This window comes from Mustela nigripes, chromosome 5 (assembly GCF_022355385.1).
Source record: "Mustela nigripes isolate SB6536 chromosome 5, MUSNIG.SB6536, whole genome shotgun sequence".
NCBI lineage: Eukaryota > Metazoa > Chordata > Mammalia > Carnivora > Mustelidae > Mustela > Mustela nigripes.
The window spans coordinates 87,665,439-87,684,051 of record NC_081561.1 but is presented as its reverse complement, the minus strand read 5'-3'; the positions used below and the strand labels follow the sequence as shown (position 1 = coordinate 87,684,051).

Sequence of the window (18,613 nt, the reverse complement as noted above, 5' to 3'; positions counted from 1 at the left end):
AACTAATGATGTTTCAAGTACAGAAACAATTTTTTTAAGTGTTTCTGTGTTACAATACAATACTCTGTGGTCTGACACATCCCAACCAAGATTCAGTTAAAATATATATTCATGTCTAAATTTATTGAATTCTAATGGGAAAAGGACATGCTTTTTCAGTGGCTGAAATACTTAGATCCATCAGTAGAATATCTTTTTGCAGTTATTCTGATTCTTTTTTAACATATTTTACAACTTTATTTCTAAATTACACATCAATAAAGCTGAAAAAATACAATATTCTAAGAACCATTTTGTATATCTAAATAGACTGAGCTACCTCATTTCTTTTAACTGCTTTATAGTTTTCTGTAGTATGGCTACAGCATATTTTATGCATTCCCTTCCTGTACATATGCACAAGAGAGTCTCTAAAGTGTACATCTTGAGGTAGAATTTCTAGTTTGTAGGGTGTGGGACTTCTGATATGACTATACCAGGCCACACTCCAGCAGCAACACTTACGTTTGCTTCCCCACCTTTTCGCCCACGTATTTCTGAACAACAAATGTATTAGACTTTTTAATTTTTCCAAACTCATGAAATTGAAACTAAATCTCATTAATATTTTATTTTGAGTTTTCCTGATTACGAGTGAATGTGAGAGCATCATCTCATGTGTTTTTTAATCATTGGATTCCCTGTGACTTACTGGGAATTTCTTGTTCATTTTTTTGCCCATTTTTTTCCTACTGGGTGTTTTTGGTTTTGTTTTTATTATTAACTTGATAACATTTCTTAAACATATTTTTACATATTTTGCATATTTACATAGTTTAGATAGTTTAGGTAATAATCCTTTTCATATTGTCTGTGTTACAAATAGACTGTTCTAGTCTGCTATTTGTCTTTCAACATTATCTCATTTATCATTCAGAAACCTAAATTTTAACATAATCAAAGTTATCAATCTTTTCCCATGTAATTTATGCTTTTTATATGTTGCTTAAGTTTTTCCCTACCCTAAAATCTTAAAAATATTCCTTATATTTTCTTATAGTTGTTCTAATTTTTTTTTTTTTTTTTAGGATTTTATTTTTTTATTTGTGAGAGAGACAGTGAGAGAAAGCATGAGAGTGAGAAGGTCAGAGGGAACAGCAGACTTCTAGTGGAGCTGGGAGCCTGACGCAGGGCTCAATCCCGGGACTCCAGGATCAAGACCTGAGCTGAAGGCAGTTGCTTACACCAAATTTGTCCAGTATTTCTCTAGATGGCACCCAGGTGCCCTAGTTCTAATTCTTAAAAGTTAAATTATTTATCAGAAATCTTACTGATAGACAAAGAATCAGCACAGGGAAAAGAATGATCATAGTGACATAGTGACATAGTGACAAACACTATGGTAAAACCACTGAGTAAACTTCCCCACACAGTGGATGACACTTCACAAGGTACCAAAATTTGTGGGCTAAAGACAGCCAAATTTTTACTCTTTAGATTCTATTTCATCTAGATGTCATGCTGACCTTCAGTTAAACCTCTTTTCTTCAGACAACTCATTAGACGTCAGGCTTCATAGTTGATTCTAATCATTTATGCAACTCTTTGGCTTTCCCAAAGTCGCATCATTGCTCTATTGTCCTAGGAGAGCCTCCCTGAGATTCATAGCCTGCTCAGCATTGACTAGACATGACTCTTATTCTCTCCAGCGAAATGTGTATAAATAATCTCTTCAGGTATTTCTCTAGATAGCTAATCTCACTCAATATGCGTGGTCCTTCCTAGTTTCACTCACTATCATGTCTACTTACACCTTAAAATTCCAGTGATGCCTTACCATACTCTATGTGCTGAGAATTAAAAGAATTTTATAGTAAAAAGGGGAGTTTGGAAAGAACAGTGATCAAGTGGTCACTCTGGCACCAATAAAGGGATGCAATTGAGTTAAAAGAAATGCTTGGTTAACTTGTCAATATATTCCATATTGGGCATTTTTCTTTCTCAGATTCTATTTGTCCACTGAGCAGTCTTTGCTTGAGTCAGAACTGTAAGCTTGCCTCTAGGTGTTCCAGAATCCTAGTTGTAGATCCTGATTTCCACCTTCTTGAGCACCATGTTTGCTTCTGGCTTTTTTTAAACCAGTGCTTCTGCCTACTATAAATGCTTCTCATAAAATAATCTGAACACAGAATATCAAGATGCTATCAGTGGATTGATTTTATACCTCTGTCTGAACGGGGACCCTGCTGCCTCATCAGCCTCGGAGGACACTCCTGGCCACCAGCACAACTTACACATATGCACTGCCCCAGTTCTGATAAGGATTTGGCTTTCTAAAGATTCCTGAGAACTAAAAAGACCGGCAGTGTCACACAACAGCCATCTTAGGTCCAAATGTGAGGAAAGGGTTCAGCTGCATGGAGGCTTTCTCTAATGCTAACTGTTCTCTTCAGGTTTGTCATGAAGGCATACACAACAGGGCATGAATTCCACAACATGGTTCTTACGATCTTGTACACCCTTTCCTGGCTCTTGAATCTCTGTGTCTTGAGCAAGTCATTTCAACTCCCTTAGCCTGAATGTCTGTATTCTCTAGAAGAAATGGGATGGATTAGATGGTTTTCATGGGCCCTCCCACCTGTCACTTCCTATGATTCCATGAACCTTATGAGTTTACTTCAGGTTTCATTATAAGCATTTAAGGTGTGGCAAGAATCAAGCACATTTCTGCATGTGGCTTGTGAAATCTTTCCCATTATTTTGTCGTCACACTTTGTGTACCAACTACTAGATAAACTAGTCAAGGACTATTTTTACTGAGATACGGTTGACATATAACATTACATTAGTTTCAGGTGTACCACATAATGATTTGATATATGTATACATTGCAAAATGATCACCACAGTAAGTCTCATTAACATTCATAAACACACACAGCTACACATTTTTTTCTTGCGATGAGAACTTTCAGGGGGTATTTTTTTAGCAACTTTCAAATACACTATACAGTATTATTAATCACAGTCACCATGCTGTACATTATAACCCCAGGATTTATTTATTTTGTATCTAGAAATTTGTAACTTTTGACTACCTTCACCCAATCCACCCACCCTCCACTCCCCTACCCCCTGCCTCTGGCAACCACCGATCTGTTCTCTGTATCTATGAGTTTAGGGTTTTTTGTTTTGTTTTGTTTTGTTTTGAGTTTTGTTTTGTTTAGTTTCCACATATAAGTGAGATCAAACAGTACATTTCTTTCTGTCTGACATGTTTGACTCAGCATAATACCCTCAACATCCAACCACGTTGTCGCAAATGGCAAGATTTCCTTCTTTTTTTATGGCAGAATAACATTCCAGTGTACGCATATGTATACCACATCTTCTTTACCCATTCATCCATTGAGAGACCCTTGGGTAAAGATTTTTGAAAATGTTGGTAACTTGATGCATCTAAAGAAAACTGAAAACTTTCTGACTCTAGCTGCCTGGGCTCTTTCAATTTTAGAAGCATAGCTACATCAAGGGAAATCACTACTATTATGATTCAATTGTACAAGATGGGGTCTAACAGAGAACCACCAATGGTGATCAGAGAATAACAGATCGTGGTTCAGACCCAAACCTCAGTGAACCTCTGCACCATTTAAACATCATCAGTGACTGTAAGAGTCCCTTCCCAAAGAGTTTTGTAAAGCCAAGTTATCCCATTTGCTGTTTACCAAATTAGTGAATACCTGAACATAGTTTCTACCTGTTATTGAATTATAGGTCTATATGTAAACAAATAAGACCGTTGCTGATGTTTTGGCGAAACCACTTTTACTTCCTGAGAATAGTTTTACTTATCAAAATCACTCCTCCCCTGGATTAATGTCCCTCTCTCAGCCAAGTACAGTAAAAAGGGGATAGGTTTGGGTGTCATACAAAGCTTGTTTGGAAATCACACTGTGCCAGGATTGAGGACACAAAGGAAAATAAGTTCTGGTCCCCAGGCTGGAGGACAGTGTGGTGCAGCAGTGAGAGTAAAGGGGTGACACGTAGGAAAACTGCTCTCTGTCAGAACTGGTTGAATGAGTTTCGTTTTGTGGGTTCCAATCTTGCCGCTTGTATCAGATCGCCTTAGATCTCAGAGAGCAGAGCTCATCCAGCCTCATGAGCTCTGGACTTCTTTCCTTATGTCTGCACTTTTTTTTTTGTCTCTCTCCTTTTCAAGGAAGCTCCCTGCTAAGCTTGAAAGTCCATGGAAAGCGCAACTTTTTGGTGTTATGATGCTCTGGAAATTATGCCTCAGTTCCTACTTCATAGAGAGCATCACGGTGCCTCACTACTGCACCAGATAGCAGGGGCGTAGCCCAGCGTACCACTCACAGGTTCTTCTGTGGGACCCACTTTTATAATAGCCTCTTAAAGGTAGAAAGAAACAGTGTTCAGGAGCCCCTCCCTCCAGGCAGAGAACTGATTCTTGGTCAGAATTCTCTTCCTCCTGGTGATACCACGAGATACACACAAAGCCAATTAAAAAAAAAAAAAAAAAAAAAAAAAAAAAAAAAAAAAAACACAGGAACAGAGGCCTAAAGAGGAGAGTTTAAATTCTGGAGGTGGGAGGAGGGGGCATTTGGAATCTTGAAAAGGTGGTGAACACCAGAAGGACTGAAAACATTGTGACAACATAAATAATAATTTTTTATTAGATCCTTCTAAATTATTAAGCATAGATTAGCAAATATATAGAGAACACTTTTAGAGGGTCCAGAGAATAACCAATTAGAAAACTGATAAACATTTTCAATTTTTTTTAAAGGAAGTTTTAAATTAAATCTCAATTGCTTAGCTTCAATGGTGAAAAGAATTAAAATGTTTAGGTTTGTGATCACCCCCTCTGCATCCGGTAGTGTTTTTGCACTGGGGATACAGTGTTGTGACACTGGGATGAGATAGAAGTATGGTCCCTGCCCTCATGAGGACAGTAGTCAAGGAGTGCACAAAATAAATGTGTAACTCCATTTTGTCAGAAGGGCCACGAAGGAAAATCACAAGGCATTATACATAATAGGAGCAATAATGGGAGGCCTCTGCTGTCTAGGACAAAATCACCATAAAGCCTTCTAGAATGGCAAGGCATTGTAAGAGGTCAGTAAGTAGGATCCTGATGGTTCAGAACATCATCAACTCATTTCAACAGATCCATTATAGTTGTAGTTCAGAGATAACAGGAAGGGAGGAAGACCAAAGGATCTTTCTCAGCACCTGGATCTTTCCTTTGGTCGTGACACCAGAAAGTCTTCAGCTCAGCTATCCATCCATCTAGAGCTGTACTGGCTCCTAGTATAGACCTGAAAAGACTGATGAAGTGCAGTTTATTATTTTACAACAAGGACATGCCCTCCCAGTGCCTGGAATTCTTAAGACTACTAATTCTCAAAGGACCCTTTGAAGCCTCTGAAGACCTCCAAAGAGGGGGCTTTCCTGTTGAAGATGCTGATCTTCTCTTGCACATGTTCATGCTCTTTTATTGTGCTTCCAGAAGATAATCTTCTCTCCAAGTTCTGAGGGTGCTTCTCTGGTGCCCCTGCATAATGATTCCACAGTCTAGGCTGCATATCTAACAAGCTTAGAAGTCCCTTGCTCCCTACAAATTAATGGTGTAAACAAGATTGTTTAAAATACTTAAAGAACTAAAGTACCTACAAGCACTCTAAAAATACCACTTGAAACACAAACAGTTGACACACTAACATAAATCATTCTTATCTAGTTATTACACAGGCATTTGAATGAATGGAAGAAGGAATAAATGAATCAACAAGCAAAAGAAGACTGAACTCCCAGACAACTTTGGGGTTATGTATTTATTTGATATAGGAAAAAAATCCATTTTTTGTTTTTTTCTTTTTAATTCCAGTGTGGTTAACACACAATGTTATATTAGTTGCAAGCGTACAATATAGTGATTCAACAATTCTATACATTACTCAGTATTCATTGTGATAAGTGTACTGTTAAGGTCCTTCACCTGTTTTACCCATGCCCCCACCCACCTCCTGTCTCATAACCATCTATTTATTTTCTATAGTTTTCTGTAGTTAAGAATATGTTTTTGGGTTTCTCTCTCTCTCTCTCTTTTTTTCCTTTGTTCATTTATTTTATTTCCTAAATTCCACATATGAGTGAAATCATATGGTATTTGTCTTTCTCTGACTGGCTTTTTTTTTTTTTTTTTAGGATTTTATTAATTCACTTGACAGAGAGAAAGCAAAAGCAGGCGGAGTGACAGGCAGAAGGAGAGGCAGAAGCAGGCTTCCCACTGAGCAAAGAGCCTGACATGAGGCTTGATCCCAGGATCCTGGAATCATGACCTGAGCCAAAGGTAGCCACTAAAACTGACTGAGTCACCTGGATGCCCTGACTGGATTATTTTGCTTTACATTCTACTCTCTAGATCCAGACATGTTGTTGCAAAAGGCAAGATATTTTTCTTTTTCATGGCTGAATAATATTCATATAAACACACACACACACACACACACACACACACACACATCTTCATTATCCATTCACCTACCAATGGACAGTTGGGCTGCTTCCATAATTTGGCTATTGTAAATAATGCTACAATAAACATAATTTCTTCAAATTAGTGTTTTTGTATTCTCTGGGTAAATACCCAGTAGTGCAGTTACTGGATCATAGGGTAGTTCTACTTTTAATTTTTTAAGGAACTTCCATACCATCTCCCACAGTGGCCACACCAGTTTCCATTTCCACTAACAGTGCACGAGGGTCCTTTTCTCTCCACATCCTCACTAACACTTGTTGTTTCTTGAAGAACCATATTTTTAAAAGAAAATAGCTGACTTTCTCACTTCCCAGTAAACTCTCTACTCCCTCTCCTGCCTCAGCTACAGATCCAAATTATTTATAATCAATCAACCATTATATGATCTAAAGTACTTTTGATATTAAAGCTAGATACCACCAAAACTAGTTTGTTTGTTTGTTTGTTTGTATGTTTGTTTGTTTCAACTGGAGTTCAGGAAAGCCTGATACTATTTAAAGTATCGGGGTGGGGGGAATTCTTCTTTCTTCTTCAAGAACTCTTTATGTTTTCATTTTGTCGGTAATTTTTAACAAATTATTGCAAGCATATTGTGTATCATCCAAATGCTCATCTTTTAAATTTGGATTTGTGATTACAACTGTGGTGGTGTCAAGCCTTATTATTTTAAACATTAAACACCAGAAAGAAAAGAATAGAGATGGTTTTAAAATGTAAGTGATACGTTCACACCATGTGGAAACCAAGTAAAGTCATGGTAGCTTTACACACGTTTTTGCTGCGGTTCAAAAAGAGAATCTCATTGCACAGCATGCTACAGCATCAGAAGGCCAAACTTGGTAGAAAAAAAAAAAACAAAACGTAGTCTTGTTGCTAAATTTGCAAGCAATGATTTGATTTTGACAAAAATCCGCCATTAAATGCTGTTAATTTTAATTTTTATGAGCTCTCCAGTTTTATTTTTTGTTGAGCATGTAAATAAGTTCTAGTATTACACTTGTAAGGAGCTATAAACACACTTAGAGCCTTAGAGATGTTTTTCTCTTGAAAGGGGTCCATATATTACTTTTGAGAAACAGTATTTTAAACCAGCAATTTTCAATATTTCTGTCCTGTGAGTCCTCTTCCCTGTTATTTCAGGAGCATCTTTTAGTCATTTAAAAACATTTTCATACGCTACATAAAAAGAAGAGAGTTCGCAGAAACTATTGTGTTTTAAATAAATATATTATTGAAGTATATTTTGTGGAATTTATTTTAAGCCGATCTTTAATAATATTTGCTACACAAGAATATACAAACAAAATATTTTTGTTTTATGTCATGGACTTCTATTGCATGAGTTCTTTAGCATCCATTATCAAGGAGGGGCACCTGGGTGGTGCAGTTGGATAAGCTTTCCACTCTTGGTTTCCCCTCAGATTGGGATTTTGTGGGTCATGAGATCGAGCACATTAGGCTCTCTGCTGAGCATGGAACCTGCTTGAGATTCTCTCTCCCGCTCCTTCTCCCTCTGTCCCTCCCACTCATGTTCACGCTCTCTCCCGGAAAGAGAAAGAAAGAAAGAAAGAAAGGGAGGGAGGGAGGGAGAAAGAATTTTTTTTTTTTTCAAAAAATCAATTATTAAGGGAAAACACCATTTGTCAACAAACTGAAAATTGACAATATCTCTCTCTGGATTTTGTACTAAGTGCATACTTAAGTGTAGATTGAAATATAACTACCTATAGGGACATCAGAAATTGACACAAAACACTTGCATTTCTTGATGCTTTTAGTTCTTGCAGTTTATACTTAAAAACCAGCTGGGGTTTTTAAAAAGAATTTGTTTATTTTGTTTGTAACTAATGTAACTGATGAGATAAGAGGAAAAGAGTTTGGGGCTCTTATTTGTAAACACACCTCTACTATTGTTATATGCAGCAGTTGAATCTTTATGTCTAATAAATTGAAGACCAATTATTTTCTCTTTCACCTCTGAGTTTTGAGTCCTGGGGTTATGTATTGGTGCTATATAAAAATTTTCATTATAGGAATGTAACCACCGCATGGGGTGAGCGTCCTCCTAAGTCATAGACAGAAAAATTATCACAATTATATTTCTCATTGATTTGTTTTATTCAGGGCCATTTCTCTTCTTTCTTAAAAAAATAAAAAAAATACCTAAAAGAAAAATAAGATAAAAACAGAGAGAGAAGTTAACCATAAGAGATTCTTAACTGTGGGGAGCAAACGGAGCATTGCTAGAGAGGAGGTGAGGAGGGGATGAGGTAACTGGGTGGTAGGCATGAAGGAAGGCACTTGTAATAAGCACTGGGTGTTATATGCAACTGATGAATCACAAAATTCTGCCCCCGAAACTAATAATACACTACATGTTAACTAACTTGAATTTAATTTTTAAAAAGATAAAAGAAGAAAAAGGAAAAAAGAAATCCCTGTGTGAATGAGAATTGAAGCGACTCAAAGTTGTACCACAGTAAACGTCACTCTCTGATGAGTAACGAGTTCCAGGCCTGCTTGTCAGATGTGGGATGTCTATGACCAGCTCCGTAGGCTCACTCAGCACACACTCGGGGATCTTTAAACTTCCATTGCAAACTGAAAAGATACTTTTAAATGATTTTATTTTCCACTTTTTTTAAAGTAGAAATTGATACTGTCTTTTGCAACGCACCCACCTATAATACGTAGTGCCAGTTGGAAAACGCTGACTTAAGCCGTTGAACACATCTCTTATCCTATTTCACTCAAGTCTTCCTAAAGACTTAGTTCCCTCCGATAATCTGCTCTGGTGTTTTAAAATCCTGATGTTAAGGAAGTCCTTTACGGGCAAGTCACTTAACCTCTCAGGACCTCAGATTTCTCATTTAGAAAATGAAGGGGTATGGATAAGAGTCTTTTTAAAGTCCCACCTAGAATTAGAATGTTATGATTTTTGTATTATCTAAAGCTTTAGTTTCATAACTGTTTAGTATCAGGACAATGTTTTAAAACAAAATCAAACGAGAAATCCTTAATATATAAAGCATGTAAAAGTGAAGCTGAGAACACTCAAGGTCTACAGAACACAATTTGAAAACCACTGATCTCAAGCTCTCTTTTAAAAATGCTTTCCTTTCTTCTTTGTCTCAGTGGAAAAGGAAAACATCTGGAAAGGATCCACCATATTAGTTTCCCTATGTGTACACCAGAACATATGTATTAAGTCACCTGTCAGCTTTTCTTCCCCAGATTAAATAGCCATTATAAGTCCCATTTCCTATCCCTTTTTAAATATATTCCTCCTTTTTTTAAATGAACCTTCTTCAGTCTCTGTAATACTTCATTACAATGTAAAGTTATAAACCAACCACAATCTTTGAGAAGAGCCAAGTGTAACAAAAGGATTACTTCCAGCTTTATCATGTGCTATTCCTCACTCCCAACACACTCTAAGTTGTTTCCTTTTTAATAACCACATTCCACTGCTGCCTCCCACTTAACCAACAGCTGGATTGCACCCACCTTGTTTGTTTGTTTGTTTCCTTCCTTCCTTTTTTCTCTCTTTTCTCTTTCTCCTTCTTCTTCTTTTGGCTAAACTTGTTATATCTAGTCAAGTAATTTCCCACCTAATACTCAGGTAATTTGTTATTGTCCTCATGGGCCCTTTGAAGTGTTTCCTATTGAATATAATTCTGTTTTTAATGGAGCATTTCTCTAATTAGTTAAGGTCACTGAAGTTTTCTTCTGCCTTCCAAGATATCTCATCCAACTTCATAACCAATGTCAATGTTCTCTAGTTTCCTGTTGAGCCTGTAGACTAATAAAATGTCAATTCCTTAAAATGAATCTACACAGGAGGTGTGTTATGGGATGAATTGCGTCCCATGTTGAAGCCCTATCCCCCAGTATCTCAGAATGTAACTATATTTGAATACACAGTCTTCAAAGACCTCACTGAATTAAAATGAGTCCATTTTGATAGGTCCTAATGAAATCTGAAGTAAAGAGAGAGCTGGGGCTTCGACTCAGAGATAAACAGAAAAAAGACCATGTGAAGACACAACAAGAAGTTGACCATCTGCAAGCCAAGGAGAGAGGCCTCAGAAGAAACCAAATCAGCTGATTCCTTTATCTTGGACTTCTAGCCTCCAGAACTGTGAGAAAAATAATGTTTGTTGTTGAAACACCCAGTCTGTGGTATTTTGTTACAGCAGCCCAAGCAGACTGATACAAGCTACTCTACTTATGAAATTGTGCAGCCCCTTGGGGCTCACCAAGGAGTCTCTGCCATTACAGAGAAGGTACAAATACTCATAACTCAAGCCAGAATGAGTTATAAAGGAAGATCCGAGCAAAGTACCTTGGGACCAACAAGGGAGCCAAATTCTTTCCACTGGGGGATTGAGGCTTGAAACAGGAGGTGTCACCTGAGCAGAACCTTCAAAGATGGGCAAAATTCCAATCATGGGAGACAAAGGGAGATGGTGGTACTTGGTGGGGGAGGAAGGGAGGGACAGAGCCTTATGAGTGTAAACTACACTCATGCTATACCTGGAACAAGGTCGGTGGTTCGCAAACCTATCTAAACGTCAGAACTAACTGGAAGCTTTTTAAAAAGTACATAGATCTGCAGGCCCTACTCCTGCTAAGTCAGGAGTTCCAGAGAAAATGTACTGGAATCTTTATTTTAACCAACTCCTCAGATGAGTTGTATCAACTTCATCAAGCTTAAAGACTCCTTTTGAATAAAAACATCTGCTCCCTCTCCCCTGTAGGGATGTCTGCTCCCTCTCCCCTGTAGGGATGTCTGTTCCCTCTTCCCTATAGGGATGACTGCTCCCTCTGCCCTGTAACTGCTGTATTTCTACTGAATAAGAAAATACATCAAGACAGAAAAGGGAGTCACTCATGCTCAGGTAGATGGTGAAATAAGGGGAAAGTAGCATTTTTCTCACCAGCTAAGACCTAGAGCCAAGGTCTTAGGAGGAACGGAAGGGGACAAAAGGCCCAACTGGGGTCTGTCTCTTTCTCTTCCCTTTTCCCTAATTGCTCTGAGAATGGGGGTCATCTTGTGTAAGTTGTTTTGTTTTGTTTTGCTTTGTTTTTTAACTGAAACTCAAAATCCTCCCTTCTGAAGTGATGAAAAGAATCCCTACTTGTTAGAGTATATATTAAATGAGATCATTTATGTAAAGTAGAAAGCCTAGTATTGGACTTCACTGTATCTGCCAGCCCCACTCGCACCCTACCAACACATATATGAACTCTTCAACATACATTTTGAAGTGGGGTCCTTTAGGCAGTCTTTCCTCAACTCAGGGTTTCTTGAAGCCCAAAGCTTACCTCAGAAAAGCTCTGTTTAAATAACAAATTCACACCAGTAAGAGCCTACTTCCATAACTCAACAGTCAGTAACCCCCCCCCCCCCACCCCCGGATGAGCTATCCTCCCAAAGGGATCACAGGTTTGCTCAAGTAGATGAAAAGCCACATGCAGACAGTGATACCCTGCTGTTCTTTCCAGATTCTTCTCCCTCCTGCTTTGAAAGTCACCTTCTCCAGAAAAGGTGACTCTGATATCCCCCCAATATCCCTTTCACAAATCCTTCATTTAATTTCCCTCTGTATCTCTTCTTGCTTTCATTCATTGTAGGTGACTACAGGTGACTACAACCGCCCCTAACTGGACTCCCTGTTCCCAGGCTTATTTTCTAATCAGGAAAAGACTAATCACGCCAGGACTTATCTTGGACACTGAATGAACAAACGGGCAAGGTCTCCACTCTCCTCAGGCTGCCATTCTAGGAGGGGAAAGATAGTAAAAATTCAATATGCAGCATATCAGTATAAATGCTAAGAGGAAAACCAAAACAGGGTAAGAAAACAAACAGAGATCTTGTTATTTGGGTAGGACAGTCAGGAAGACCTCACTGAGGTAGTGTCTGAGCAGAAACATGAAGAAATGAATGTGTAGGCCAGCAGGATATCTGGGAAGAGAGTTCCAGGCAGCATCTTTTTTCCCCATAGTGGCAGGGGTCCTATGATTTTTCAGTTTCTCCATCACTATTACAGGCCAATTTGTGTCACTCCAGAAAAGATATGCTGGGATCCCAACTAACCCCCAGTACTTCAGCATGTGACCTTATGTGAAGATAGGGTCTCAGCAGAGGAGATTGAATTAAAGTGAGGTCATCAGGATAGGCCCTAATCCAATATGACCGGTATCCTTAGAAAAAGGGAAAATTTTAGACAGAGGCACACAGGAAAACACCACGAGATAAAGGCAGAGATCAGGCGATGATGGCCGGCAAATGACCCAACAGTAAGAGAGAGACCTGGAATAGATTCTCCCTCACAACCCTCAGAACCAGCCCTGGTCACACTTGAAAATGGCACTTCTAGCCTCCAGAACTGGGACAATAAATTCCTGCTCTTCAAGCCTGAGTGACGTAAACAAACTCTAGTATTTTGTCATGGCAGCCCTAGGAAACTAATATAGCCATCTGTCGCCTGAAGGTCACACACAGACCACTGTAGAGGATAAAGCCCGGGTTACAAGGGGCTCTGCGTACCCTTGTGACTACAACCGCCCCTAACTGGACTCCCTGTTTCCAGGCTTATTTTCTCGATCCATTCTCCACAGTCCTATCCTGATCTCTCTAAAATGAAAATGGGAATCATCTCACTGGTTCACAAGCCTTCACCTGCTTCTCCTCTTTAGGATACAACCTGAATTCCTCAGCTTGGGAACCAAAGACCACAAGATCCAGCCCGGATTTACCTCTCCAACCTTGCTTCTCTCATCTCTGCCCCCTCCTCTGGTGGCCTGACTTCCACTCATCCTCTGGCCTCAATTTAGGTACCACCTACACTGGGAAGCCTTCTGAAGACCGCTAAGGCCATGTTCGGTGTCCTTCCCATGTATTTCCAGAAGTCCTTGCATTGAATGCTGTTGTTGCACTTATTACAGTGTGCCCGAGGCTTGTTAGGCCTGTTTGTCTATCTCCACTTTTTGAATATGAGTTCCTATATTGGTTGTTTCTCTAGGCACTAGGAAAGTGTCTGGCTCTTGGGGAACATTCACTGGACAGATGAGTAAATGCACAAAGCATGCCGTGTTTTAACCAGCTGGTCCCAGAACTAATTTTTTTTTTTTTTTCCCTTTAAGGGGTGGGGGGCGGGGAGGTGACCTTTGAAGAGATTTCCCAATAGCCTGTGAAACCACTGGGCCTGGATGAAGCTGCACCTTTCCTTAATGGTTCCAAGAGGAATTTAGATTAGACATTCAAGAGTCAGTCCTTGTGTTGCAAGACGCAGCAGTGTAGGGAAGGGAAGTAAACAATCTATGGCAGGATTTTTGAGTCTGGGGTTGACCAGCAGGAGCCTATTTTTTGATACAAAGTGGCACTTGCAGGTTTTTTCCCAGCCTCTGATTCTGCAACTGCAAGTCCATGACCTACAAGTAAAAGTGGTGGGTGGACAGGAGAGCAGGGGATTATTGCAACCAACAATGCAATGTACTCAGTGCACAAGGCTCCAAAAAAGTAAATATTTTTGAGGTTTAAAAATTATTGCACGGGCACGAAAGAAATTATTGCACAGTTATAAATGCTGAAGAGACTGAAAAAGAGAGGAAGACAGTAACAATGTTTAAATATATATATATATAATATTATATTTGTACACTAAGTATCTAGATACGTAACTAGAGGAAGACAGAGAGGTAAGAGATTAACGAATCCAGGATTTGCTTCCTTTTGCAAATTCCTGAAAGGGGAAATGTATGTATCAGAATTTCCAGTCCTCAAAAAATACGGCCTAAAAAAGTCCTGTGAGCAAGAAGGGAGAAGAGGAGGCGTGGAGGGCGGGGGACTAGCTCTTCGTAGCAGGAAGTCTTCAATGGCAATCGAGTCATGAAGAAACAACTCAGAACAGAAGTCCTTATTCGGAGCGCTAAACTCGCTTTTAGCACATAAAGAGCAATATAAAACCTCGGAGCAGGCTCATCATGGTGTTGGGGAAACAACTCGGCTTCCCCTTGTGAGAAAGCAAGAGAGCTCCGACCGGGTAGCAGCCCAGACCGGTGTAAGCGTTTTTTATTTGCAAGTCAATGAGCTAAATGGACGACCCGGCTACTTGTGCCGCGTCCTGAGAAGCAAGGTTATTATTATCGCCTATTGCCCCACTGAACAATTTCACTAAAAAGGAAGAGTCCCGGCAGCGTGTGTGCGCACGGTGCCATACGGGACGTGCAGCTACGTGCCCACCTCCAGAACGACTTTATTTACAAAGCGATTACCATGTTATCTATTTGTTTTCCCTTTTCAGCAACAGCAGCTTCACTCAGCCCTCGAATTTCTTAATTACAAACCCGTTCGCTTCTAAATCAACCCCAAATCGTCAGGCAGAGCCCGGAGGGAGGCTGTGCAAGTTTGCACACACCCCCACCTCCCGGATCAAGGGCAACAGCAGAAGCAAGAAACTGTGTATGTGCAAAAAGGTGGATCTGGGGACGAGGATCGCTGAGTTTGTTTACAGAGCAGAGACGCCTCAGCTCGGATGCCAAAGCTACCAAGAGCTGCAAACGCAAACTTAGCAGAAGCACACGTACCCCGGGAGCGGCGAGCGGGCCCGAAAGCGCGGACCGGAGTCCCAAGAGCGGGAGCGGAGGCAGCGGGCCCGCGAGCGCGCTCGGTCCACCTGCAGCCGCTGCCGCTCCCCGCCCCCAGCTTCTGTCCTTGAAAGGAGTAGGGGGAAACAAATGCGTCCGCACGCCGTAGATCTAGATCAGGATTACCCAGTGCCCCTGTAAAAACACAAAGGCACAGCCCAGGAAAGTATACTCGGGAAAGGGGGCATTTTCTGTCCGGGGATTTAAAACCCCACTCGGAGAAACACAGCCATTCTTCGCGGCCCGGGGTCGGGGGCAATGGGGGGTGTTGCAAAGCCGGGGAGGCATAAGGACACTACGGAGGAAGGGGGCGCTGAGAGAACCCGTTTTTCCCGTAGAAGACACCCCAGGTCGCTAGCTGAGCCAAGCGGTAGAGCTGGGAGTGGGGGATCCGACCAGAGGGGAGCGGTGCGTTTTCCTCGCTCCTTTCAGGGCTGGCGCTACTTTCGGGCTGGCGCTCCAGAGGTCATTTTCTCCCCGCTCCGGGGGCAGCCAGGCTGATCCGCGTTTATGGGGCAGGAGGAAACCAGAGTCGGCCGCAGCGAGGCGGCGCCTGGGCCCGCAGCCTCTGCGCACGTGCCTCCGGCCGCGGGGACGCGGCTCGCCTACCCGGTCCGGCGTGCCCGGGGCTCCGGAGTCCGCGTTTTGCTACCGCCCGCCCGGGAGGCTCGCTCCGCCCTTCCTGAAATCCCTTATATTAACTGTGGCCAAAGCCCTAAGAAACACAGCTCATTGTTGGCAGCTGCCGGGCGGTCTTAGTGAGCTGTGAGGGCAGCAGAGGGGAAATAAAAGGGAACGGCTCCGTTTCTGCCCCAGCGGCCACTGCAAGACTTTGGTGCCGACATCGCGACAGCGAGCGCACTGCACACCAAAAAGGTCCCCTCTATGTGCTGCTGAGCCGGTCCTGGATCCGACGATCCCGCCCTCGGTCTTCGGAGCAGAAATCGCAGAGACGGAAGGTGAGCGCGGCGGGCGAAGCTGGCTGGGGCGCCTGCCAGCCCAGTCCTCTGAGGGCTGGGTTTGCCCGGAGGAAGAGCGTGAGGCGGAGCTGGGGAATAACAACAGGATGTGCAACAACAGGATGAGGAGGGCTGATTTAATGCCTGAAGTTCGCGGCAGGGCTACGGGGCACTTCCTTTATTAGGCGACTTCGGGGAGCAGAGGGGGGTGTGGGCTCGGGTCCGCCTGCCGGAGCACAGGGGAAGGGGCTGTTTGTTGAGCGCCCATCTCTTGTGGGTGGCAGGTCCGCTGTGGTGGCGAGCCCGGCTGCACAAGCTACTAGTAGGATCGCAGGGAGGGCGAGCGATTTCGCAGCCGACGTGCGTCCGGGGAGCCTAGGGGCCAGAGGCGAGAAAAAGTGGGGTGCGCCGCGGTGGGCTGCACGTGTGGCGCGGGTCCTAATCGTCTGCTCTCTTCACTTTCAGGACTGGAAATGGCAGACCATATGATGGCCATGAACCACGGGCGCTTCCCCGACGGCACCAATGGGCTGCACCACCACCCTGCCCATCGCATGGGCATGGGGCAGTTCCCGAGCCCCCATCACCACCAGCAGCAGCAGCCCCAGCACGCCTTCAACGCCCTAATGGGCGAGCACATACACTACGGCGCGGGCAACATGAATGCCACGAGCGGCATCAGGCATGCGATGGGGCCGGGGACTGTGAACGGCGGGCACCCCCCGAGTGCGCTGGCCCCCGCGGCCAGGTTTAACAACTCCCAGTTCATGGGCCCCCCGGTGGCCAGCCAGGGAGGCTCCCTGCCGGCCAGCATGCAGCTGCAGAAGCTCAACAACCAGTATTTCAACCATCACCCCTACCCCCACAACCACTACATGCCGGATTTGCACCCTGCTGCAGGCCACCAGATGAACGGGACAAACCAGCACTTCCGAGATTGCAACCCCAAGCACAGCGGCGGCAGCAGCACCCCCGGCGGCTCGGGCGGCAGCAGCACCCCCGGCGGCTCGGGCGGCACCTCGGGTGGCGGCGCGGGCAGCGGCAACAGCGGCGGCGGCAGCGGCGGCGGCAGCGGCAGCAACATGCCCGCCTCCGTGGCCCACGTCCCTGCTGCAATGCTGCCGCCCAATGTCATAGACACTGATTTCATCGACGAGGAAGTGCTTATGTCCTTAGTGATAGAAATGGGTTTGGACCGCATCAAGGAGCTGCCCGAACTCTGGCTGGGGCAAAACGAGTTTGATTTTATGACGGACTTCGTGTGCAAACAGCAGCCCAGCAGAGTAAGCTGTTGACTTGATCGAAACCCCGGCAAAAAGAATCAAACCCTCCCCACCCCGCCTCCCCAACTTCGGTGTGAATTAAAAAACATTCCCTTAGACACAGTATCTCACTTTTCAGATCTTGAAAGGTTTGAGAACTTGGAAACAAAGTAAACTATAAACTTGTACAAATTGGTTTAAAAGAATTGCTGCCACTTCTTTTTTTCTGTTTTTGTTTCGTTTTTGTAGCCTTGACATTCACCTCCCTTATGTAGTTGAAATATCTAGCTAACTTGGTCTTTTTTGTTGTTTGTGTTTACTCCTTAGTTCCTCACTTTCTCCAGTGCTCAACTGTTAGATATTAATCTTGGCAAACTGCTTAATCTTGTGGATTTTGTAGATGGTTTCAAATGACTGAACTGCATTCAGATTTACGAGTGAAAGGAAAAATTGCATTAGTTGGTTGCATGAACTCTGAAGGGCAGATAATACTGCACAAACTCTGCCATCTCGCTTCATTTTTTTAACTATGCATTTGAGTACAGCCTAATTTTTTTAATATGCTAAACTGGAAGATTAAACAGATGTGGGCCAAACCGTTCTGGATCAGGAAAAGTCATACTGTTCACTTTCAAGTTGGCTGTCCCCCTCCCCCATATGTACAGACAATAATAGGGTGTGGAATGTCGTCAGTGGCAAACATTTCACAGATTTTTATTTTGTTTCTGTCTTCAACATTTTTGACACTGTGCTAATAGTTATATTCAGTACATGAAAAGATACTACTGTGTTGAAAGCTTTTTAGGAAATTTTGACAGTATTTTTGTACAAAACATTTTTTTGAAAAAATACTTGTTAATTTATTCTATTTTAATTTGCCAATGTCAATAAAAAGTTAAGAAATACATGTTTTCTGGAAGTCATTGGGGGGGGGGTGGTTCTTTTCCGTGGCTTTTTTTCTCTTCTTGAACACTTTATTGATGAGAGTAAGCATTCCAAAGGATAAATTACAGGACACTAAAACAGGTCATGATGAGCTTAAGTGGAGAGCAGGATTTAACATAATTGGCATAATGCTTCATTGTTACCATTGTAACATGCCTCTTGGTGTGCTTTAATCAGAAGCTGCAAAGTTGTCAAAGAGCATTTTTTTTTTCCTTAATTGCCATCATTTTCAAGTGTTCTCCAGAGTTA

The 18,613-nt window shown here is 42.3% G+C and overlaps 1 protein-coding gene across 2 annotated transcripts; it reads left to right on the top strand.

The window, feature by feature from the left end:
- Positions 1-15,978: 15,978 nt before the first annotated feature.
- CITED2 (Cbp/p300 interacting transactivator with Glu/Asp rich carboxy-terminal domain 2) lies at positions 15,979-18,324 on the top strand. Of its 2 annotated transcripts, none has more exons than XM_059400838.1 (2): positions 15,979-16,157; positions 16,623-18,324. In XM_059400838.1, the coding sequence occupies exon 2, from the start codon at positions 16,631-16,633 to the stop codon at positions 17,450-17,452; it is 822 nt and encodes a 273-aa protein (XP_059256821.1). In that variant the 5' UTR covers positions 15,979-16,157; positions 16,623-16,630; the 3' UTR covers positions 17,453-18,324. The 2 variants fall into 2 exon arrangements, with proteins under 2 accessions (XP_059256821.1, XP_059256820.1); XM_059400837.1 differs by lacking the exon at positions 15,979-16,157 and adding an exon at positions 16,321-16,517.
- The last annotated feature ends 289 nt before the right edge of the window (positions 18,325-18,613 follow it).

Excerpts from the sequence above, each read along its gene's own strand:
- CITED2 (XM_059400838.1), top strand. The coding sequence starts at position 16,631 with ATGGCAGACCATATGATGGCCATGAACCACGGGCGCTTCCCCGACGGC.